At 43.5% G+C, this 25,116-nt stretch overlaps 1 protein-coding gene across 3 annotated transcripts in view; it reads left to right on the top strand.

Moving 5' to 3' along the window:
- Nucleotides 1–25,116, top strand: part of ARHGAP26 (Rho GTPase activating protein 26) — a 472,294-nt gene that overhangs the window by 169,020 nt on the left and 278,158 nt on the right. For all 3 annotated transcript variants that reach the window (XM_029050709.2, XM_029050708.1, XM_029050712.1), the window contains exon 10: nt 7,362–7,456. In XM_029050709.2, coding sequence (XP_028906542.1) covers nt 7,362–7,456 — 95 coding nt within the window. The remainder of the gene's footprint in view (nt 1–7,361; nt 7,457–25,116) is intronic.

The raw sequence follows: 25,116 nt of genomic DNA, 5'->3' as shown, positions 1-25,116 counted from the left end.
CTGCGCTCTCTCCACTAAGCCATGCTGCTTCTAGAGTAGAGTTGAGTTGAGAGGGTGGTGTTAAGGGCAAGGATTTGTATTTCAAAAGAGGCAAGATTGGGTAGGGAGTGTCCACTGTCCACTTGGACTGTCCCCACTGTGACTGTTTGGACAGTGGGGGCTGTAAACTAGACTCTGAGCTTGTTGTCTAGACTTTGAGTTTGTTGTGGAGAGGAATGTGTCTGTTTGTTGTTTTATTCATTCATTCATTCAATAGTATTTATTGAGCGCTTACTATGTGCAGAGCACTGTACTAAGCACTTGGAATGTACAAATTGGCAACAGATACAGTCCCTGCCCATTGACGGGCTTACAGTCTAATCAGGGGAGACAGACAAAAACACTAGCAATAAATAGAATCAAGGGGATGTACATCTCATTAAAACAATAGCAATAAATAGAATCAAGGTGATGTACATCTCATTAACAAAATAAATAGGGTAGTAAAAATATATACAAATGAGCGGACAAGCACGGTGTTGAGGGGAAGGGAGAGGGGGAGGAGCAGAGGGAATCGGGGGAATAATACTGGTATTTGTTAAGCGCTTGCTATATGCCAAGCACTGTTCTAGGCGCTGGGGTAGATACAAGGTAATCAAGTTGTCCCAGGTGGGGCTCACAGTCTTAATCTTCATGCCCATTTTACAGATGAGGTCACTGAGGCATCGAGAAGTTAAGTGACTTGCCCGAAGTCCCACAGCTGACAAGTGCCAGAGCAGAGATTAGAACCCACGATCTCTGACTCCCAATCCTGTGCTCTTTCCTGAACTCTCCCAAGAGCTTAGTACAGTCCTCTGCCCTCAGTAAGCGCTCAGTAAATATGATTGAATGAATGCTGGGAATGATAGAGGGAGAATTGGGAATAGCACCTGATATTCACCCCTTACCCAGACCAGCCGTACTTAACGAATATATATATCCATCTGTAATTTATTTTAATGTCTCATTCCCCTCTAGTCTGTGAATGCCTCGTGGACAGGGATCATCTATAGCTACTCCATTGTATTGTCCTCTCCCAAGTGCTTCCTACAATGCTCTGTGCATAAGTGCCATTGACTGTATGTGTTGAGGAAAGAGCTAGAGTGGGGGTTTTGGGGGTGACACTGTCATCCAGGTGCTCAGTACAATGCTCTGCACGGAGTGAAGAACTCAATATGAATGATAGGCTATCCCAGATCCAACCTGCAGGAGAAGAGACAAGAAGATGGTGGGAGGCATGGAATTTCCCCTCTCCCCCTCCTCCCCTTCTCTAGGGTTCAGAATTAACGTCGTCTCCTCATCTGTTTCATTAGGCACCTTTGCTGCTCAACCAGAGGGGCTTGGATCACTGGTGTGGTGGATTTATTCATTTAATCACATTTATTGAGTGCTTACATATGCAAAGCACTGTATTAAGCACCTGGGAGAGTAACAGGCAGGTTTGTCCACCAAGCAGATCCTGCCTGATGGAACCAATCAGAGGTGGGATCTGAAGGGGCAAATCATGAACCACTACTTTAAATTTTTTTTATGGTATTTAAGCGCTTACTCTGTGCCAGGCACTGTACTAAATGCTGGGGTAGATACAAAGTAATCATATTGGGCATAATTCCCTGTCCCACATGGGGCTCACAGACTTAATCCCTATTTTACAGATGAAGTAACTGAGGCACAAATAGGTGAAGTGACTTGTCCACGGTCACACTGCAGACAAGATGTGGAGCCGGGATTAAAACCCCGGTCTTTCCAACTCCCAGACTTGTGCTCTATCCACTATGCCATGCTGCTTTTTCTTTAACTGGAGGATTCCAAAAAAAAAAACAAGCTTCCCAGAAGCCTTTTATTGTACAGTGCTCTGCACATAGTAAGTGCTCAGTAAATATGATTGATTGAGGAAGACCTAGATTAGTAAACCCTACACCTGTCATTCATTCATTCTTTCAGTTGTATTTATTGAGCACTTACTGTGTGCAGAGCACTGTACTAAATGCTTGGGGGAGAGTATGATACAACAGTAGGCAGACACATTCCCTGCCCACAGTGAGCTTACAGTCTACAGTGGGGGAGACAGGCAGTAATATAAATAAATAAATTACAGATATGCATATTAAGCGCTGTCGGGCTGGGAGTGGGGGAGGAACAAAGGGAGCAAGTCAGGGCGATGCAGAAGGGAGTGGAAGAAGAGGTAAGGGGAGGCTTAGTTAGGGAAGCCCTCTTGGAGGGGACGTGCTTTCAATAAGGCTTTGAAATGGGGTAGAGTAATTGTTGGATTTGAGGTGGGAGACTTGTCTTCATGGGGAATTGGATTAGGGAGCAAGAACAATTTGGGAGGGAGTTGGATGGGGCACATTGCTTGAGTTGAGAATTTGGGGTGGCCGACATGTTGGAGAACAGAGTTGTGATTAACCTTCTCCCTTTGTCCTTTTCTACGGCCATGGGAAAATTGGCCGTTGTTGATTGGGATTTACCTGCCTCCTTTTAAGTGGAGGAAAGAAAATCACCCCAGGCTTCCTGAAGGATGTACTGCTGCCTGGACTCGTTTTTTTGGTTCTTATAATGGCAACAGAGCATTACTTATCTCAGTGGCCTTGACTTCAAATGACAGCAGGGGCTTTGCACATTGGGGTGATGACAGAGGTGGCTGGGGGAGGGAGAAGGAATCCAGCCTGGGCGAGTCAGATCGCAAATAGGGAAAATTTCATCTATGGCGGGGACACCTGTTGGGGTCTGCTCACTATGGCTCGATGGATATAAATAGAAAGATTTCAGCTTTAATAAAAAAGATAGCCTTTCCTTTTCTAGCCAAGAACTTTGATGTGACCATCTCCTTTTTCCCCTCCCCACCTATTTTTTTTGCCATGTGCTTAGAGCTCAGAAAATACCATGTTTTCTTTACAACCATTCATCTCCTGTGCTAATTTCCTTCTGAGTTTAGCAATTTGAGTTTCATTTTTAATGGGGATATAGGGCAGGGGTGAAGGGGAGAGTGTCCAGTGAGCACCTGTTGGTTTTGAAGAAGTGTGCCCTAGTGTTTAGAGCATGGGCCTGGTAGTCAACAGGACCTGGGTTCTAATCACGGCTCTTTCCCTTGTGTGCTGTGTGACCTTGAGCTAGTCATTTCACTTTTGTGTGCCTCAGTTCCCTCATCTGTACATATGGGGTTTAAGACTGTGAGCCCTATGTGGGACAGGGACTGTGTCCAACCCGATTAGCTTGTATCTACCCCAGCACTTAGAACAGTGTCTTGCACAAAGTAAATGCTTAACAAATACCACAATTATTATTATTGTCCCCCCACACCCAGTTTTCTGGGTGGAATTGGCCTACCCCGTAACTTCTCTGGATACTTCAATCTGCCAGCTACAGAGTCTGTCTTCTGAAAGATTGGGCCTTACTTAGTGACTGACAAAAAACTTGTCCTCTAGATGTTTTTAGGGGGCTTGATGTGAATCTGCCTCCTTCATAGCCTCCCAAGAATCTCTCTGGGAGCCAAAATGATGAATTAGGGTATTGACCTTACCTTTACTAGCAAAAATCTCCCTTCCTGCCTTCCGAGCCCCGTGCCTGAAATAATAATAATAATAATGATGGCATTTCTTAAGTGCTTATTACTTGCCAAGCACTGTTCTAAGTGCTGAGGGGGGGTACAAGGTAATCAGGTTGACCCACGTGGGGCTCATAGTCTTAATCCCAATTTACTGATGAGGTAACTGAGGCACAGAGAAGTTAAGTGACCTGCCCAAGGTCACACAGCTGATATGGCAGAGGCGGGATTAGAACCCATGACCTCTGACTCCCAAGCCCGTGCTCTTACCACTGAGCCACGCTGAAAGCCAGTTGATCCCTTGCTACTGAAGGGAGAAGCGGCATGGCCTAATGGATAGAACATAGGTCTGGGAGTCAGAAGGACCAAGGTTCTAGTTTCGGCTCTGACACTTGTCTGCTGTGTGACTTTTGTCAAGGCACTTCACTTCTTTGTGCCTCAGTTACCTCATCTATAAATCAGGGATTAAGACTGCAAGCCCCATGTTGAATGTTCAACAAAGTACTCCATGTGGGACAGGGACTGTGTCCAACTTGATTACCTTGTATCTACCCCAGGGCTTAGAACAGTGCATGACACGTAGCATGAAACAAATATCATATAAAAAAAGAAAAAAAAGCAGGAGTTATGGCCTAGATTTGCTTTTTTAAAAAATCAAGAATGCCTTCACTTATCCACTGTCTTCTGCCACTGCGCCCCAGCTCACACTCCTCTTTCCTCACAAGCTAACCTACTTACTGTGCTTTGTTCTCATCTCTGTTGCCACTAACTCTTTGCTCATGCCATTCTCTCTGCCTGAACTCCCTCCCATTCATTTCTGACATTAGTGCTCTCTCCATATTCGAAGAGCTTCTGAAAGCATATCTTCAGGATGCCTTCCCTAATTAATCTTGTCTGGCTATATCCCCTCCGACTATTCCATCAGCAGTTTTGTGGTACCTGAACACTTGTGTATTCACAGTCATCAGTATTCCTTTTGCAAATATCTTCAAATTGCTTAGTAATAACTCATGTACACGTTCTCTTTTCCTTCTTATATCAGGAAATTATTTTGGTGTCTATCTTCCCCACTAGATTGTAAGCTCTTTGAAGACAGGGATTGTGCCTGCTAAATCTAATGTACTCTTCCCAAGCATTTTGTAAAGTGACTCGCAGGTAAAAATAATAAGGATAATAATTGTGGTATTTATTAAGTGCCAAGCATGGAACTAATCATTGGGGTAGATATAAGATAATTGGGTCCCATATGATTCTCAGTCCAAATAGAAGGGAGAACAGGTATTGAATGGTTCCCCCATTTTGCTGATGAGGGAACTAAGGCACCGAGAAGTTAAGTGACTCGCACTAGGTCACACAGCAGAAAAGTGGCAGATTCAGGATTAGAGCCCAGTTTCTCTGACTCCCAGGCTACTGCTCGTTCCACTAGACCACACTCCTTCTGAATTTGATAGTATTCCCAAAGTGGTAATACATTCTATTGGTGGTGATGATACTTTTTTCTCCTCCTTTAGAATTAAACTATTGCAAGAGAGTGGACCTCTTTCGCTCACTGATCTCTCCTTCTCTCTCTTGAGAACTTTTCAGCATGCAAATTTCTCCTGGCTCTAAATTCTTTTGCGTTGGGTAAATTTAATACAGTTCCTCCCCAGGCTAGACTACTGAGTATAGGGAATATGAGTTTTAGCTGCCATTTTATACCCACATTACATACCTGTAATAGAGCTTTAGTTTTCCTTCCCTGGGACATACCAATGGAGCAGTGTTAGGAAGTGAAAGCTATTTTAACAATAATAATAATAATAATAGTAATGTTGGTATTTGTTAAGCACTTACTACGTGCAGAGCATTGTTCTAAGCACTGGGGTAGATACAGGGGAATGAGGTTGTCCCACGTGAGGCTCACAGTTAATCCCCATTTTACAGATGAGGTCACTGAAGCACAGAGAAGTGAAGTGACTTGCCCAAGGTCACACAGCTGACAAAAGAGAAGCAGCGTGGCTCAGTGGAAAGAGCACGGGCTTTGGAGTCAGAGGTCATGGGTTCGTATCCCAGCTCTGCCACTTGTCAGCTGTGTGACTGTGGGCAAGTCACTTCACTTCTCTGGGCCTCAGTTACCTCATCTGTAAAATGGGGATTAAGACTGTGAGCCCCACGTGGGACATCCTGATTCCCCTGTGTCTACCCCAGCGCTTAGAACAGTGCTCGGCACATAGTAAGCGCTTAACAAATACCAACATTATTATTATTATTATTAAGTGGCAGAGCGGGGATTTTAAATCCATTACCCTTAAAATCTAGCCATTTTTCAAACCTCAGCTATTAATCCTTTTCTTTAGTAGTTAGTGAATTGGTGCTATTTTCCGCGGGCTTGTTAAAGGACAGTTGAGCTAATTAAAGAACTGCTGAGAATCATAAAAGAGCCTTGGGAAACAGAGGGCATGACCTCGCTCCTCCTTTTCCCCTCCACCAGATTTCAATTCAGGTGAGGAATTCCTCTTTTTTTTTTTTTTTTTGTTCATAAAAAAGCTTTTAAAAGCTGGGAGAAAAGCAGAATGTCCATGTTCTTTTTCCTTTGGTGCCTTCTGAGTTTTCAAGCTATCCTAAAGGTATTAGTGGGGCTGTAAACCTCATTTTTCATGAGGTGCACAGTTCTGAAAGCCTTCCTCTCATTTTGGCAAGTATGCTAGATTATCTTGTCCTTTTTCCGCTATTTTCACTGAGACAATTTTGACAGGTCATTTTTATGCTGCCTCATATGATCTGCCCCATGGGAGGCGTGTTTGCTATCAACAGCTCCTTTGTAAACAGGGCCTCTGCCATTCATTTCCATGGACTGTCTGGTCTCCTCTTCTTACCTAGTCTCCCCCCTGTGCCTTCTGTGTCTGGCTTCCAAAAATTATTCTTGCATGATTGTAGGAAGAGTAATTAATGTTTCTCTGGTGCTCTGAGGCACAGTGTCAGGGTGGGGTCCTTTAAGTGGAACAGAGGAGGGTTGCACAGGTGGCCTTCTTAGGAGTCTGCCATTAAAACATTGCTGAGGGGGCGGGAGGAGTAGGAAGCAGCAGCAATTCAGTTCTTTCTGCCCCACCAAGAAGGAACTCTGAGGAGCTAGAGCCAGAGAGCTAGGAAAGTTCTTTAACTGAGAGAGCAGCAGTCACCCAGAACTCTGGAGTGGGAAAACAGACTGGCTTCTTCCTCCAGATACATTTTAAGAGGAGGAAACAGAGAGAAAAGGAGAGCGGCTGACAGACTGGAAGGTATTCTCCTAACCTGAGAGACTGTTGCTTCTTGGAATCTGTATTCTGGTAGAAACTGTGTGAGGAGCTCCCTTTGAAGGGGCTCTGCACCAGGGCATTGAATCTCCAAATCATTGCTTGGGTGCCATCTTAGAGTCTGGTTACTTTGAATCAATCAATCATACTTATTGAGCACTTACTATGTGCTGAGCACTGTGCTAAGCACTTGGGAAAGTACAGTATAACAGATTTGGTTGGCAGGTTCCCTGCCCACAGAAAGTTTACAGTCTAGAGTGGGAACCCCATGGTGAGGAGTGATTGTACATGGTACTTGACTTTATCCTATCAGCGATGGCATCTGTATAGTTAAGTTGGGGATAGGTCCAACTTGAGAAACTTTCAAACATTTATCCAGTTTATATTTGTGTGTGTGTGTGTGTGTGTGAGAGGGAGGTGGGGACATTTTATGGAAAATAACTATCATTGTTAGTTTGATTAATTACAGTTTGTTCAAGAGTAAAATCAGGGCTTCACGTTTAGCTCATAGCTTTTGTGCTCTTCAGGGGGAAGATGAATCAGTAACCCTCAAATCCTGCATCCGGAGAAAAACAGACTCTATCGAGAAGAGGTTCTGCTTTGATGTGGAAGCTGTAGACAGGTGAGTGGAATGGTCTATCTTCTCTTCCCATGGTTGAGGCAGGGACAAAATGCCAAAGTTTAACTTCTTAGTTTTCCAGTTGGATTTTCTGTGAGGGATTCCTGCTTTTTCCTTGTTCCCCCCTATTCTCGCCTCTGTCCTTATCCACCAGGATAAGGCAATGCAATTGTTTATCTAAAAGACATGGCCGTGAGGCATTTTTTAATTCCTCTTTTGCAGACTCAAGCCAGCAATCTTGTAAGGTGGTTGTGCTCTCTGGGCAAGGTTGACTTTTTTTTTTCTGTTTGCAGCTATGTTTTTAATTTTTCTTTAAAATAGAGAAAGGGCCATTGCCAGAAAAGGGGATCCCATCCCGAATGTTGAGCACCAAAGTCAGCCTCTAGTTTTTATGGTATTATTATTGTTGGTTCTCTGGAAAGAGAGGACTGCTTACCAATTCCCAGCCTTTTGGTGGAGCAGAATGTTGAATTTCTCAGATTCCCTTGTAATTTTGCACCATTCCACAGTGTTAAACTCCTCTGTCAGTCTTCCAGTTTCTTATACCACCTCCCTTGGCAACTGCTAATTCTCTCCAGAAAATCCATGTGTTAGGATTATTCGGACTCCAGTTGAAGATCAACTCTGGCAGTCTAGGGTTGAGAAGCAGTATGGTGTAGTGGAGAGAGCATTGGCCTGAGAATCAGAAGGTCATGGGTTCTAATCCCAGCTCTGACACTTTTCTGCTGTGTGATTTTGGACAAGGCACAACTTCTCTGTGTCTTAATTACATCAACTGTAAAATGGGGATTGAGACTGTGAGCCCCATATGGGACAGGGACTGGGTCCAACCCACCCCAGCACTTAGAACAGTGCCTGGCACACAGTAACCACTTAACAAATACCATAAATATTATTTTATCATTCCCATATAAATCCTGTCCTAAACTAGAATCATTGATGGTATTTGTTAGACCTCACTCTTTGCCCAGCATCGTGTAAAGTGCTGGGGTAGGTAAAACATAAACAGATTGGACATAGTCTCTGTCCTTTTTGGAAGCCAACCAGATTTGTGCATAATTTGAGTTGAGTATGCCACGAGTGTGTAGCTTCTTTGGAGCCTTGTGAGTACTTCAAAAATTGCCACCTTTTCCCAGTTCCAGAGGGTCCTGAAACTGAGTGAAGATTGGGGTATGTTCCTGAGTGTGTTTGCAGGCTTGAAGATGCAGTTTTATTGCATGCTGTGCCATTTGGTCTGCTGCTCTCTAAGCCTCAGTCCTCACACAGAAGCATGTTCTTTCCAGCAGAGGTGACTAGCTTGGGGAGGGCAACCCTCTTTCAAAAACTTTATCCTGCATGTGCCTTGGCCCTCTGCAATGATGGCCTTCCTAAGTGCAGAAGAAAAGCCAAGTGAATTTGATAAAGCAGTTCCCGCATTGCCTGCTTAGAATCCTTCTGCCCTCCCTAAAGCCCTTGTCCCAAGTCCTGTGCATTTGACTGCTTTGCTCCTAGATGGGGGAAAGTGTATTTTGAATAATTGATTGGAGTCTACTCTCTCCTCCCCTTTGGAATCTAGCTTTAAAAAGCATTAGCATGGCCATTTTAGGTTACCTGGCCTACTTTAATCATTTGGTTGCCAGTCAGTGGTTCAATTTTGGTTCCACCTGTATGTCCTAGAAGCCTAGTTACATGGCTAATTGAATCATGCATGGCTTTGCATTGTGGAGGAAAGCCAATTTATAGATGATGCTTGGATAAGAATTGTATACTGTATTTCCCTTGAAAGTTTCCACAGCTTGTGGAGGGCTGTTTTTTCGGGGCGGGGGGGAATGGAGAGAGTGCAATTAAAGCTCTTTGTGGCACCTCCACCTCATTTCTGGCCTTGCCAGTTCTTCCCAGTAGCTTCTTCCCGGAGCTGAGCCCTCATTAATACCCTTAAAAGCACTAAATGCACCATTACAAAACAAGAACAAATGTGTTCAATCAAATATGTCGCAGTGGGATTGTGAAACCTATTTTCCTCTCTCTCCCTATCCCCTGTTCTCTCAGCATGACCTGGCAGGGTCTTTTAGTAGGAGCCAAGAAGTCGGCCACCCCTCCCCTAGTTTTCAGGTAGCGCGTTTGTGTTTCAGCACAAGTTGCCAGATTTTCAGTTTGGTGGTTTTCCTTGGTCTCAGAAGTTTGGGCTGCATTTTTCCTTAGTATATTTGGGTAGTTTCCTCACGTGTCTGGAAAGGGGCTAGGAAGGGAGAAAAAACCATTCCATTAAGGCTCAGAGAACTGAAGTGACTGGCCCAAGGTCACACAGCAGACAAGTGGCAGAGCCAGAATTAGAAGCCAGGTCCCTCTGACTCTGACACCCATGCTCTTTCTCTAGACCAGGCTGCTTGTCTTCCTCTTTTCCAAATGAATTCCTGCACAGTCTGGCAGGAGACCAGAGCTGTCGGCCAAGCTTTCAGAGCCCTCTTGATTTCTCAGTCCTGATCTCTCCCGCACAGAGTTTAGTCATCGACTTTATATTTCCAGACCTTATCAAGGAACCCCGGGGCAGCGATCTAGAATTTAGAACCTGGAGTGGGAGACTCAGAAGAGAGGTGATAGAAAGGTCTCAAATGCAGCTTTTATAACTGAGATAGTTACGTAAATGGCCTGACCTTCAGTGTTAAATAGGTAAATTCCTAATGTCCCAATTACATAGCTTCTCCTTTAGGTGAGAAGATGAAGATGATGGCCGATTTATAAGACTTGTGTCTTTGTGAGGTGGTGATTGATCGGACCTATGCCTGACCCGATAATCCCTTCCAAACAGAGTATGTGAAAGGATTCCTCTTTCTGCCCTGTCATATTTGTTAATCAGGGTTAGACTGGAGCTATTTATTGTCGAGGGTTTGTGGTCATGAGTTCTGAGAAGTAGTTAATAACCATCTGCAACCTTTGCAGGATGGGTGCTTTCTATAATTAATGCTAGACTGCTGATATAGAGTTCTGTGATTCTGGACATTGGGTTATTATTATTATTAAGGACTTACTATGCTATGTCAAGCACCATTTGAAGTGCTAAGGTTGATACAGGTTAATCAGGTCAGACCTAGACCATGTCCAACCCACCATTCTCAGTATAGCTTAGTATAGTGCTCTGTGCACGGTAAGTGCTCAATAAATACGATTGAATGAATGAATAGGAAGGAGAACAGGCATTGAACCCCCATTTTACAGATGAGGAAATTGAGGTAGTGAGAATTCGTGACTTGCCCAAGCTCACAGAGCAGGCAAGGGCAGAGCCGGGATTAGAAACCAGCTCCTTTGACTCTCAGGCCCAAGCACTTTCCATTAGGCCACACTGTTTCTTAATGTAAATATTTTTTGAATTCCTCAAGACTGACCACCAAAACGCTTTGGCTTCTATTCCATATGTTCTGCCTAATTTGGTTTTAAGGCTGTCAGCTCTTTTTCCATTAAATACAGTAGGTGCCCTGAACCCTGATAATTTGCTGTTCAGAGCCCAGCCTTAATCTCCTTTCTTCATTCTTGTTCTCCTTGCCGATAAGGTATTACTGTTTGATTGGAGCCACGTCGAGCCAGACTGTCCCTAACGGAAAAGTGTCATTGGCAGAATAGGCCATTTGCTTACGCTTAGCATTTTAGCCCCAAAATGGGACCTTTTAATCACATTTTTGGAAACCTTTCTCAATAATGATCTCAGTATTTTCTGCAGTTGCATTTGAGTCTCCATTTTGTGATCATTCTGGAGCCTGTGATTTCAGTGGAAAGTGCTGTCTCACTAGAATAATTTTAATTTCTAATGTGTTCTAATGAAAGAGTGCTAAAATAGATTCTATTCCTGCTCTGACCCCATGTGACCATGAACAAATCACTGACTACTTAGGCATAAACCCATGTAAGACAGGTTCCTAAAGAGAATGAAGAGAGAAAACACAGACTGTTGTATTTCCCAAATCTTTCTCTTCCCAGAGGCTTCAACAATGCTGGGATTTTTTATCAGTCCTTACTCTTAGGAAGAAAGGAAGGAATGGCTGACGGGAAATGACAGGCTCCCTAAACTCCTTGTGAGTGGGGATCATGTCTACCAACTATTGTATTGAACTCTCCCAAGTGCTTAGCACAGTGCTGCACATTTCTTAGCGGTATTTAAGTACTTACTATGTGGCAGTCACCATCTCTAAGCACTGGGGTAGATACAAGGTAATCAGGTTGGACACAGTCCCTGTCCCACATGGGGCTCACAGTCATAGTCCCTGTTTTGCAGATGAGGTAAATGAGGCACAGAAAAGTTAAGTGACTTGCCCAAGGTCACACAATAGGCAAGTGATGGAGCTGGGATTAGAACCCAGGTCCTTCTGACTCCCAGGCCCATATCCACCAGGCCATGCAGCTTCCTCTGCTGTATCTCAAATACTCTCTAGCCTCCTTTCCCCTTAACACATCTGTCTTAGTAGATTTATTCCAACGTCCTCCCTATTTCTTCTCCTGTCCTCAACCTCTTAAGATACATAATTTAAAAAATCAGTGAGTTCAGTTCTTTGGAAAACATCACAAGGTAGTAATCCCTTTCTGTTCTTCTTGGCTTTATGTTGATTTGTAATGCAACGGAACTGAGTTTTTTCTCTTAAATCAATCAGTGGTATTCACTGAGCACTCATCGTGTGCAGAACACTATACTAAGCTCTTGGGAAAGCACAATACAACAGAGATGGTAAACTTTTAAACGAATGCCATTATTCTCATGTAAAGAGAAATTAGTGATGCCCCGTGGGGAATAATCACCCACATCTTCTGTCTCAAATTGTAAAAATTATTCCATTGAGGTCATATGTAGAATTCCATGAGAGGACCCCCTCTCCCTTTATTTAAAAAGGAAAGGAAACTTTGCGGACTGCTGGTACCTCACTTAAACGGTTACCCTTATTCCAATATCTGTTGTTTAGTTTAATTGCCTCCACCACATTGTATCTTATGGGAATTAATGCATACATTGTTGGGAAAATATTTGTTTAAGCTAAAAAAATCAAACAGTCATCAGGCAGGATCCCTGGATTTGTTTATTTTTTTTAAACATCTCACAGATGTAAGTGACACGTGGACATTCTTTCCTCCCAACTGTGCTCCATAAGGGGCTGTCAAACTATATGGAAAATGAGAGAAAGAAAACTCCTTCTGTTGCATGGAATTAGTGTAGTCTTCCTAGGGCAATGTTTATGCAAGGAGGAAAGGAAATAATTAGAAAGTTTCTCTCTCTCTCCCCACCCCCTCTCCCCCCAGGGAAAATTTTTTTATAAAACCTGTCTGCCATAACTTTACACATTGGAAAGAGTGAGTTTGAAATGGCCAACCGACCTCTCTCCCATGTTTTATTTGGAAAGGGGATCTTTCAGGGATGAGCAGTGAGACCCAGTTTGAGAGAAGCAAAAGCGGACTGAATCTTAAGACCTCTTAGTTCAATTCTGGCACAGCGTGATCATCCTGTTAGATTTTTAATAGATCAAACTTAAGGGCAAACCCATCATCTCTAAGGTCCTAGCTGATTGAAAGATTTGAACGCTTTTCTAATGTCCTTAGTTGCTTATGAACACTTTTTCGTGCCCTGCCCTTTGTGGGCATGATGAACTATTATGGTCTGAGAAGCAAAGGCTTCTGGAAGGCGGTTTAAACCAAGCAATTCTGCAAAACAAACTCTGCCTTTGCCAAGGAAGGGCAGCGAGATTCTAAACTGGGCTTTTCCAGAGACCTGAAAGTAAAGAACTAGAGAATACAAATCAGATCAGGTTGTTGAGGTTGAGAATAAAGGAAATATGATTAGAGCAAGAACAGAAAGGCTGGAGCACGAAAGGAGATGCAGTTTGCAAGTGAGAGGAAAACATCCTTTAGTTAGAGAAGGTCAATCAATCGATGGTATTAACTGAGCACTTACTGTGCACAGAGCACTGTACTAAGCACTTGGGAGAATACAATGTAACAGACTTGGTAGATGTGTTTCCTGCCCACAGCGGGGTTACAGCATAGAGGGGAAGTCAAGGACAAGGACAGAGTTGTCACCCCTGGATAAATGGGGAAGGAAAGTTTATGACAGTTGTGAGAAGGCACAGGTGCTGTTACTGTATTTTTAATCTGTCTTTACAAAAAGCATTCCACCGTGATGAGTTGTGAGAATGTGGAAAACCCAGGCGGACAAGGAAGGAAAGTGGTTGGAAAGTATGTAGAAAAGAGGTTTTCTAAAAAAGCCACAACAAATGATTAACTGAAGGAAAACAGTGTTTATGAGATATTTATTAAGTGCCTACTGAGTGTAAAGCACTGTACTAAAGGCTAACTGTACTAAAGACCACTGATCTCTGCCCTCTACGGTCTTATCATGTAATGAGGAGGGCAGAAAAAGTTTAATTTCAAACTATTCAGAGGAGCAGGAGAAAGAGTAAGGATAAAGCAGGAAGTAGCACAAATGTCAGGATGGAATAGCTGAAGAAACCATTGAATATAAGAATAATAATAAATATATAAGTGCTGAGATGAGAAGTTAGGATGGTAATGGCATGTTGCCTGAATTGTGGAAGGCTTCCCAGAGACTTTAAGTAGTCTTGAAGATGGGGTGAGCTGGGATCTGTCCACTTTGATCGGGGAAGAGGAATAATGTCGGCTAGAGGGTTGAGTGCAGATATAGTTAGGTGAGATTGGTAGGAATATATTGTGGATGGGGGAGTAGTGGGTGAAGAGATCTGAGATGTAAGATGGAGGCAAGATGTAAGATGGAGGCAACTGGTGGAGAGTCTGACTTCCAGCATGGGCCTAGGAGTTGGAAGGACCTGGGTTCTAGTCCCGGCTCTTCTGCTTGTCTGCTCTTGGATGTTGGGTGAGTCACTTCACTTCTTTGTGCCTCAGTTATATCATCTGTAAATTGCGGATTAAGACTGTGAGCCCCATGTGGGATGTGGATTGTGTCCACCCCAGAGCTTAAAAGAGTGCCTGGCACATAGTAAGTGCATACCAGATACCATAAAAAAAATTGGTACAGGGCAGGAGATGGGTAGTCAGATGAGCTGGGGTTGTTTAGCTTGGTGAAGAGAAGACTAAGAGGTGACAATGCACGTATGTGAAATATTTTTTTTTGAGGAGGACACTAAACCCCAGGTCCAGTGAAGATCTATCTTGGCACAAAACACAGTTGCACAAGAGCTCCTTTTGAGGTCCTTTGCATAATACCCACCGAGAGACAGTGTGGCCTAATGGATAGAGCATAGGCCTGGGAATGAGAAGGACCTGTGTTCTAGTCCCTGCTCTGCTGCTTTTCTGTTGTGTGAATTTGGACAAGTTACTTCTCTTACCTATGCTTCAGTTACCTGATCTATAACATCGGGATTAAGAATGTGAACCCCATGTTGGACAGGGTCTGTGTCCAACCTGATAAGCTTGTATCTTCCCCAGTGTTTAGTACAGTGCCTGACACATAGTAAACACTTAACATTTAAAAAAAGACCGAGAGGAGTTCCAGATAGAAGGGAGGTTGGGAACAAGGGCGATGGGTCAGGTGCGAGAAAGATGTGAATGTGACAAAGGGAGTAGGTTGGCTCGAGAGGAATGAAGTGGGAGCTGGACATAGTAATAATAATAATTGTGTTATTTGTTAAGTGCTTACTATGTGCAAAGCACTGTTCTAAGCGCTGGGGATACAAGGTGATCAGGTTTTCCCACGTGGGGCTCACAGTTTTTTTAATCCCCATTTGACAGATGAGGTAACTGAGGCACAGAGAAGTTAAGTGACTTGCCCAAGGTCACACAGCTGACTAGCGGCGGAGCTGGGGTTCGAACCCATGACCTCTGACTCCCAAGCCTGCGCTCTTTCCACTGAGCCACGCTGCCTCTCTAGAGGACCAAGAGTAAGTAGGGAGGAGAGACTTGTTTAGGTACCCTTAACCTGATGGTCAAGAGTTTCTGCTTAATGAGGAGAGCAGTGTCCATAGAACAGATCTCACTGTAGGCAGGATACATGTCTACCAACTCTATTAGATTGTACTCTCCCGATTAGACTGTAAGCCTGTCAATGGGCAGGGATTGTCTCTATCTGTTGCCGAAGTGTACATTCTAAGCACTTAGTACAGTGCTCTGCACATAGTAAGCACTCAATAAATACTGTTGAATGAATGCTCTCCCATGTGCTCAGTAATAATAATAATGATGACATTTAAGCGCTTACTATGTGCAAAGCACTGTTCTAAGCGCTGGGGGCGGATACAAGGCGATCAGATTGTCCCAAGTGGGGCTCACGGTTTTAATCCCCATTTTACAGATGAGGTAACTGAGGCACAGAGAAGTTAAGTGACTTGCCCAAAGTCACATAGCTGACAAGCGGCAGAGCTGGGATTAGAACCCACGACCTCTGACTCTCAAGCCCGGGCTCTTTCATTCATTCATTCATTCATTCATTCATTCAATAGTATTTATTGAGCTCTTACTATGTGCAGAGCACTGGACTAAGCGCTTGGAATGTACAAGTCAGCAACAGATACAGTCCCTGCCCTTTGACGGGCTTACGGTCTAATTGGGGGAGACGGGCAGACGAGAACGATGGCAATAAATAGAGTCAAGGGGAAGAACATCTCCTAAAAACAATGGCAACTAAATAGAATCAGGGTGATGTACATCTCATTAAACAAAATAAACAGAATAAATAGGGTGATAAAGATATATACAGTCGAGCGGACAAGTACTGTGCTGAGGGGGTGGGATGGGAGAGGGGGAGGAGAGGGAAAGGGGGGAGAAGAGGGTTTAGCTGTGGAGAGGTAAAGGGGGGGTAGAGGGAGCAGAGGGAAAAAAGGGGGAGCTCAATCTGGGAAGGCCTCTTGGAGGAGGTGAGTTTCAAGTAGGGATTTGAAGAGGGGAAGATAGATTGTCTGAGGTGAGGAGGGAGGGCATTCCAGGACCGCGGGAGGACGTGGCCCAGGGGTCGACGGCGGGATAGGCGAGACCGAGGGACGGTGAGGAGGTGGGCGGCGGAGGAGCGGAGCATGCAGGGTGCACATAGTAAGTTCTTAACAAGTGCCATAATTTTTATTGTTGTTAATATATGCCATTGATTGAGGAAAATGATCTGTTTAAAAGAGTGATGCATGGACTGATGAGGGGAGAGGCTGAAGGAAGGGAGATGTGCAAGGAGGCTGATGCAGGTGATCAAGGTGGGATGCCATAAGTGCCAGAATCAGCATGGTGGCATTTTGGATTCAGAGGATGGGGTGGATTTTGGAGTTTTTGTGGAGAAAGAAACACTGTGATTTGGTGACAATATTTTTTTTTTTGGTGGTTGAAATAGAAGAGTCAAGGATAATGCCAAGTTCATAGGTTGGAGAGAGGAGAATGGCCATGTTGCCAATTGAAATGGAAAACAGGTGGAAAGGATTTGGAAGGGAAGATTGAGTCCTACTTTGAACATGTTGAACTTGAGGTGTCCACAGTGCTTCCTGGAGGCAGTAGGAAATGTGAGATTGCAGAGGTGAGAGGTCGGGGCTAGTGAGATTGATTTGGGAGTCATGACTCCATGACTACCATGACTCCCAAATCAATCTCACTAGGGGTACAGATGAGCACCTCAAGAGAGGAAGTGTAGGTTGAGAAGAAAAGGGAAGTCTTAAGGGACCCCTCCATAGATAGGATGTGGGAGGCAGGGGAAGAACTGACGAAGGATTCTGGGAAGGATCGGCCAGAGAGGTAGGAAGAGAACCAGGACAGGGAACGTGCTCTTTACACAGTAAGTGTTTGATAAATATGATTGATTGAGAGGCCTGGGTCAAAAAACCAAGGTTTGGTATGGTGTCCAGAAGGAGTCAGCTGAGAAATGCTCTGAAGGTTTCTAGCCTTCTGGGGTGTGCTTTTCCTGGCACCTCACGTGGGCCCCTCCTCAGGGACCCTGGAGCAATCAACCTGGCTATCCTTGAGAAGTGACCCCTTCATCTGACCCTGCAAAAGTGCGGTGGTGGTGAGGTGGGGGTAGATGAGGGAACCTGGCTGTTTTCCAAGCAAAAGAGTGTCAAATGGTTCTGTGGAATGATTGGTCTTGGGGATTTAAGTGGTCCCTGGAATTCATTCCTCCAATTATTCTTCTCCCCTTCTGCCACCTCTCCAAAAAAATTCACACAGAGGAAAGAACCTTTCATTTCCTCTAGCCTGTCAGCATGTTGCGGGCAGGGGACTTGTCTACCAATGCTGTTGTATTGTACTCTTCCAAGCACTTAGTGCTCTGCACACTAAACACTCAGTAAATATGAATGATTGATTTCTGATCCCTCCAGTCCATCTCCAGTGCTTAGAACAGTGCTTGGCACATAATAAGCACTTAATAATTACCATAATTTCCAAGTGCTTAGTACAGTGCTTTGCCCACAGTAAGTGCTCAATAAATACGGTTGAATGAATGAATGAATAATCGTTATTACCTCAGTCTTGTATTAAGTTCACTGGTCTGATGCCATCTTTTCAGAAGCAGCTAGTTAGTACTCTTTGAAGGAAAAGAAGGCCAGGGCAGGGCAATGAAATCTTTTTCTCTATCAGAGCCTTAGGCTGTATTATTTCGACTGTGAGCTTCAGCTTCTGGATCTAGTTGTGTTATTGATGGCTCTTTGCCTGGCTCTGACTGGGATTTTATTTTCTACTCGATCTGGATTTCTCCCGCTACCCAGAAGGAGGCAGTCCAGGCAAGGGCCTACAAAGAAGGGTGAAAAGGAAACCTTGGAAGGATTTCTAATCTACTGAACATCTTGAAGGAAATAATGTATTTGTGAAGCACTTGGTATGTGCCAATCACTGTACTAATCACTGTGAACTGGGGTAGATACAAGATAACCAAGTTCCCTGCTGGGGCTCACAGTCTATGTAGGAGGGAGAAAAGGCTCTGAATCCCCATTTTGCAGATGAGGGAACTGAGGCCCAGAGAAGTGAAGTGATTTGTCTAAGGTCACACAGCAGATCAGTGACTGATCTAGGATTAGAACTCAGGTCCTTTGACTCCAAGGTCTGTGCTCTTTCCACTAGGTCACACTGTGATCTTAGCCCAGTGCCATTTTTTAGCTTCCTTAGAAGTAGCGTTGCACAGTGGATAGAGCATGGGCCTGAGAGTCAGAAGGTCATGGATTCCAATCCTGGCTCTGCCATTTGTCTGCTGAGTAGAAAGATAAGGAGTTCTGTTTTGGACATATTAAGTTTGAAGAGTCTGCGGGACGTCCAAATAGAGAAGTCCTAATGGCAGGAGGAAATGTGGGACTGTTGAGAGGGAGAGAGATCAGGACTGAACCAGTTTCTCAAATCATGATGATTAAAATGAGGGCTGAGCCAATGATATGATTTACTCAAGTCAGTCACTAAGTGTGTCAACCATGATCCTGCTTGAAGAAAATATCCCCAAGCTAACTTTTTTAAATATGGTATTTAAGTGTGTACTATATGTCAAACACTTTTCTAAGCCAAGGTAATTTGGTTGGACACAATCTCTGTCTCTCATGGAGTTCGAAGTCTGAAGGAGAACATAAGAACTGGGGCACAGAGAAGTTGTTACTTTCCCAAGGTCACAGTGCCAGCAATTGGCAGATCTTGGATTAGAACTCAGGTTCTCTGACTCCCAGGCCTTTGTTTTTTCCTCTAGGCCATGCTGCTTCCCTTTTTCCTAAAGTATAGCTTAATAATCATAATAATAATTGTGATATTTTTAAGGGCTTACTAGGAGCTAAGCACCATACTAAGTGCTGGGGTAGGTACAAAATAATCCAGTTGGATGTAGTCCCTGTTACACAAGGGGTTCATTGGAAGGGAGAATGGGTATTTAATCCACATTTTACAGATGAGGAAACCGAGGCACCTTGAAGTTGTGACTTTTCCAAGGTCACACAGCAAACTAGAGAAACAGCATAGCCTAGTGGAAAGACCATGACCCTGGGAATCAAACAATCTAGGTTCTAATCCCTGCTCAGTCACTTGCCTGCAGTTTGACCTTGGGCAAGTCACTTAACTTCTTTGTGCCTCAGTTCCCTCATCTATAAAAAGGGGATTTAATAACTGTCACCCTCTCCCTCTTTTAAACAAAATCATGTTTAATTGCTTACTATGAGCCACGCACTCTACTACGTACTAGGGTACATTAGAAGCTCATCAGGTTGGACACAGTCCACATCCCCCATGAGACTTTCATTCTTAATCCACATTTTTACGTTTGTGGTAACTGAGGTGCAAAGAAGTAAAGTGACTTGCCCAAGAGCACACAGCAGACAAGTAGCGGAGCCTGGATTAGAACCCAGATCCATTTGACTTTTTTTTCTTATAATGGTATTTGTTAAGTGCTTACTATGTTCCGAGCACTGTTCTAAGCGCTGGGGAAGATAACAAGGGAATCACGTTGCCCCACCTGGGGCTCACAGTCTTCATCCCCATTTTACAGATGAAGGAACTGAGGCCCAGAGAAGTGAAACAGCTTGCCTAAGGTCACAGAGCAGACTAGTGGCAGAGCTGGGATTAGAACCCACATCCTCTGACTCCCTAGCCATGCTGCTTCTCTAACTTCCAGGCCCTATCCACCAAGCCCTGCTGCTTCCCTCCTCCTTTGATTTTCTTGTATCTACCCCAGTACTTAGTTCAGTTCTTGAAACATAGTAAGAGCTTAACAAATACCCCCATGCTTTTTCTCTTGCAAACTGTGAGCTCATTATGGGCAGGGGACATTGTCTGCTAATTCTGTTGTATTATACTCTGCTAAGCATTTAGTACAGTGCTCTGCACATAATAAGTCCTCAATAAATAATAATAGATTGATTATTATTATTATCATTAAACAAAGCTGAGATTAAAACCCTGATCCTCTGATTCCTTCACCTGTACCTTTTCCATTAGCCTGTGCTGCTTCTCTTAAGCTTTAGACAAGAGGAATCCTTTACCATGTGGAGATCTCTTCTGGATGGTTCTTAGGGGAGCAGGCTAGCACAGCAGAGCATAGCATGACAAAAACTAAATCCCCTCTCCAGAATCTCGCTGAGCAGAACTCGTTTCTGCTCTTTCCGACGGCTAGTAGAGAAACCAGTCTCCTTTCAGAATGTTCCAGAAGGTTCTGGCAAACCATCCCCGCGCCAAAACGCCTTGCGGCTTGTAATCCAAATTTCCTCCCTTACAATCCTCCTGTCAGCCATTTTAAAACAGCCTGCTCCAGCTATTGCTCTTTACTCCAACCCCTGATCAGGTCATATTTTGGCGGAAAACTCACAACTAGTAGCCAGGGACCAAAATGATAGGGAGAGAGATGAAGCCCCAATATGGGTATTTTTCCTCACTTAAATTATGAGCTCTGTAGGGGACAGGTTCTTATTTGATCTAATAATCTTCTATATAACCCTGTACCTTGCTAATAACACAAATCACTACTACTGTTACTCAAGGGATTTTTTTTTCACTTTTTCCTGTTCACCTGGATCATTCCTTGCATCAGTTGCATCATTTTTAAAAATAACGTTCACCTTGATGAATTAACTGTGTTTCAGGACTTCTTGCAATTTAATGTTAAGGATGATTTCTGTGTGATGCAGGAAGCCAGGCATGCTGCCTGTAGTGTAATCAGTTCTCCCAACTTGTAAAAGCCGGACACTGTCACACTTCATTGTGTTTAGTTTGGTCTGGAGTTAATGTCATAGTGGAGTCTTGATATTACCCGGGAAGTTCACTGAGGAGTAAAATGGCAGCTACTTTCTTGGTGGTTTTGCCAAGAGAGATCAAAAAAGCAGGGCCTGGGCTGGAAAAACAGATTTTATTTTTAGTGTTCAGCCTCTAGGTGGCAGTTTTACATACGCCTTTCCTTGTTCCTGATAGTATTGTACCGACGTGTTGGTTGGAAAATTATCATCTGGCCCTTGCGTGTTGCATTTTGAGAAAGTGTTATGAAGTGGTCTGTGGGACAAATCATAGTAGGGGCAATTCTGTTTATAGCAGAAGTGCTTTGAAAGTGAGTCATTCTTTGTATAGAATTTCCTTTTTCTTTCTCATGTGTGATTTTTCACTTAACTGAAAAACCAAATAGGATGGCTCCAGTTTAAAAAAGATTTTTTTTTTAAATCCCATTTTCTTGTAAGACCATTTCAAGGTCTCTTCTACCTGGAATGAAATACTCTTAAAGTTTATAAAGAAGTTAAAGAACTCACGGGAAATGCGAAATTTTAAAGACATGTAGTTTTCCTTCTGATCTAGAAAGCTGGATATTTCTTTTCACTCTCATTTATGTGAACCGAGAAGCAGGCAGCAACCATTACCTCTTTTGTTGTGTCTTTTTATCTCTTCAAACAGATGAATCCATATTTTCCTTCTAAACTTCCCCTCCCCCCCACCCTCCTCTCCTCTTGTTTGGAATATTTGATTTGCCTTCATGCCGGTTGGACTATCCACTTGACTCAAAGCCATTGACATTTAGGAAAGGAAATGGCCCTTTCCTTCCTTTAAGGGTGTTACAGAGATCTAACATCCATGGAATTGGGATGTGAATCTTGTATTTTCAGAACCCCGCCTACATGGCCCTCTGAAAGGAGTCAGTCAGAAAATTTGGGAAATGACACGGGAGCTTCAATCTTTCTCGGCCTTTTTTTAAAATGGTTTCTAAGTACTTATTATGTACCAGGCACTGTTCTAAGCGCTGGGGTAGATACAAGGTAAACAGGGTGGACACAGACTGTGTCCCACATGGGGCTTACATGGGGTTCTAATATTGAAAAGATTGATTTGGGATTGATCCCTAAAAGATTATAAGGGTGAGAAGGTGATGGGCTTCATGGGAGCAAATTGTTTCTGCTGTTTACTCCTGGATAGGAAGTTCTGTAAATTTTGTGAGAGCTGAGTCCACCTGTCCCTTTATTTACTAACTTTGCAAATAGGCAAGTCGAATTGGAACAACCAGATGAAAACAGACTCATTGCCAGATATGGAAAAGGAGAAATGAGTACTAAGTTCATTCCCCCTCACTACTTTTTCTCTTTCTTGTGCCACCTTCTTTCCAAGGCCTGAGATCTGTGAAGAATAGTCTATCGTGGAGGGAATTCTTGATAGATTCTTTTAGAGCTGGCCCATTTGTAATGTGTGGCGAAATTCTTTCTCTGGGTGTTCTTGGGAGACTTCAAAGTCCTGGGGATTTCGTGTACTTGGGAATTATGTGTAAGAGAGGATCAGATTGGTAGACATTTCTCCTGCTGTAAGCATCTGTAGTAATGATGATAATGCTGTGAGATAGCTTTCTTCTAAGAGCTCAAAGCAGCATGATTACTCAGTTTAGAACTTGTGTGTCTACCCTAATAAATCTTTCCCCAGAGTGGTGACAATTAGGTGTCTTATTAAGGCAGCCTTTGGTATGGTGTCTACCACTGAAACAAATGCAATCATCGATATTTGAGTGCTTACTGTGTGCTAAATACTACTGAACTAAGAACTTGGGAGAGTACAGTACACAAAGGAGCTTACAGTTTAGAGACAACAATCTATTATCTTGGCAAAAGTCATATTCCTGTGCCTTCACAGATTTATTTCAAGGTGCTGCTTTGTTGATGATCCTCACAGCTTATGTTAATCAAGTGGTTTCAATAGGAGTGAAGCATCTGATAACCTAGAACTGGCGCTAAACAGTTATTAGTAGTTGTAATAGTCGCCATAGTATTAAACACTTAATGTGTGCAGGGTCTGTGGCTCTTGCTAAATTATTCCAAGATCTACAGATCTATCCCTGACTTTTCCTTTCATCCCTAATGCTTTTTTTCCTGATGCTCATTCCTTAATCCTTTATTTCCCTTTCCTTAAACGGATAAGTGACCTTCCAAACAGTATGGTATATATTTCCTCCTTTAGGTCTGTCGTGTTCTCATCTGACTCTGTCATACCAGACATAGTACTTAAGACATTCATTGTAGTCTTCCATCGTGCGCCATCTTCTCATAGTTCTAGGACAGCTTACTAACGCCTCTCCTAACAGAGATTCACGATAGGCGGGCTTTGTGTTGCAACCACCTTCCCCAACCTTACTGGGCTGTGCACGTACAGAAGAACAGAAAGATTGTTGGTCTGGACCAGCCAGTCTGGAATTGACTCTGTCTAAATACAGGGAAAGGAGGACAGAAGCAAATGCAAGTGTGTAACACTGTGCCATTACCAATCTGGGCTACCTTTATGTTGACAGTGCTATGTGATCTTAACATTGCCAAAGTCACCATTGGACTGGTAATTACATCTCTGCCCCCCCCCTTTTTTTTTTTGGTTTAATTCCAGTTTCTTCTACTCTTCCAGAATCATGAATCATGTAGGAGCTATTTAAAACACTGGACTTAAACTCCAGTATGTAGTTTCATAACTTTCTTTAGGGTTTTGGTTTTTTGGTTTTTTTTCCCATTTGCTTTAAGAGTTTTCCTGACATCTCGTCGAATATACTTACCTTCCAGGGTAGGGAGAGAGATTTTTGAGAAACTGTTTTCCCAATGGTGCCTGAGAAATGCATTCAGAAGTGAAAGATAGATTAATATTATTTACCCTAGACCCTTGTGTAGCTCCTTTCAAACACAGATTTCCATGCAGTCCAAGCTTTCCTTATTTTTCCCGACACCCCATGGGAAGTCTAAATGTGACACTCACTGGCTAGTCATTCCTGGGCTTCACTAGAATATGAGCAAATAGCTTCTCGGGTTATCACCTTTGGCCCACAGCCAAAAGTAGTGTAAAGCGAGGTTGTGATGTGCCAACGGGAGGTACTTTATTCTCAGGTACAACCAGTCCGTAGACCTTTGACAACTGATTTCAAAAGAATTGAAAGTAGATTCAACGTGTGTGTGTGTGTGTGTGCACGCGCACGCACGTGCACCCGTGCGCCTGCAGTGGGGTGGAGAAAAAGCAGTTTTCTTGTCCAGTAGGAAATGGGTAAATTGCCAAACCACTGAGATCATCAGTGTTGACTCTGATTTAGGAATAAGATTAGAGTAGGAAAACTCTATGTGAACTAGTTGCAGGCCTGAGCCTGCTGTCTTCGGGTGATTTGTGAGTTGGCAGTAGCTGGCACCCATACAGTTGTGCCCCCTGAATGAGTTGCTAATGGCAATCAGATGGCTGCGGCGTGACTTGCCCGCCAATAGATGTGCGCAAATCCATGAAATGGATTTAACCTCTGACGCACCCTGGGGTTCCACAGTAGATTCTAGGGGGGGGACAAATGAAAATGACAGATGAAGATTTGTCTCCCAACTCAGAAACCCTCAATTTATTTTTATTTTACTATTATTTTATGCTATTTGTTAAGCGCTTATTTTATGCCAGGCACTGTACTAAGTGCTGGAGTAGATACACGTTAATTAGGATGACAAATGAAAATGTCTCCCAACTCAGAAACCCCCAATTTATTTTTATTTTACTATTATTTTATGCTATTTGTTAAGCACTTATTTTATGCCAGGCACTGTACTAAGTGCTGGGCTAGATACACGTTAATCAGGATGGACACAGGCCCTGTACCATATAGGGCTTACAGTCTTCATCTCCATTTCATAGATGAGGTAACTGAGGCCCAGAGAAGTGAAGTGGCTTACCCAAGGTCACACATCAGGGAAGTGATGAAGCTGGGATTAGAATCTAGATCCTTCTAACTCCCAGGCCCATGCTCTATCTACTAAGCCTCACTGCTTCTCTATCCT

This window comes from Ornithorhynchus anatinus, chromosome X1 (genome assembly GCF_004115215.2).
Source record: "Ornithorhynchus anatinus isolate Pmale09 chromosome X1, mOrnAna1.pri.v4, whole genome shotgun sequence".
NCBI lineage: Eukaryota > Metazoa > Chordata > Mammalia > Monotremata > Ornithorhynchidae > Ornithorhynchus > Ornithorhynchus anatinus.
The sequence above is the reverse complement of the archived record's forward strand: the minus strand, read 5'-3'. Positions and strand labels throughout refer to the sequence as shown.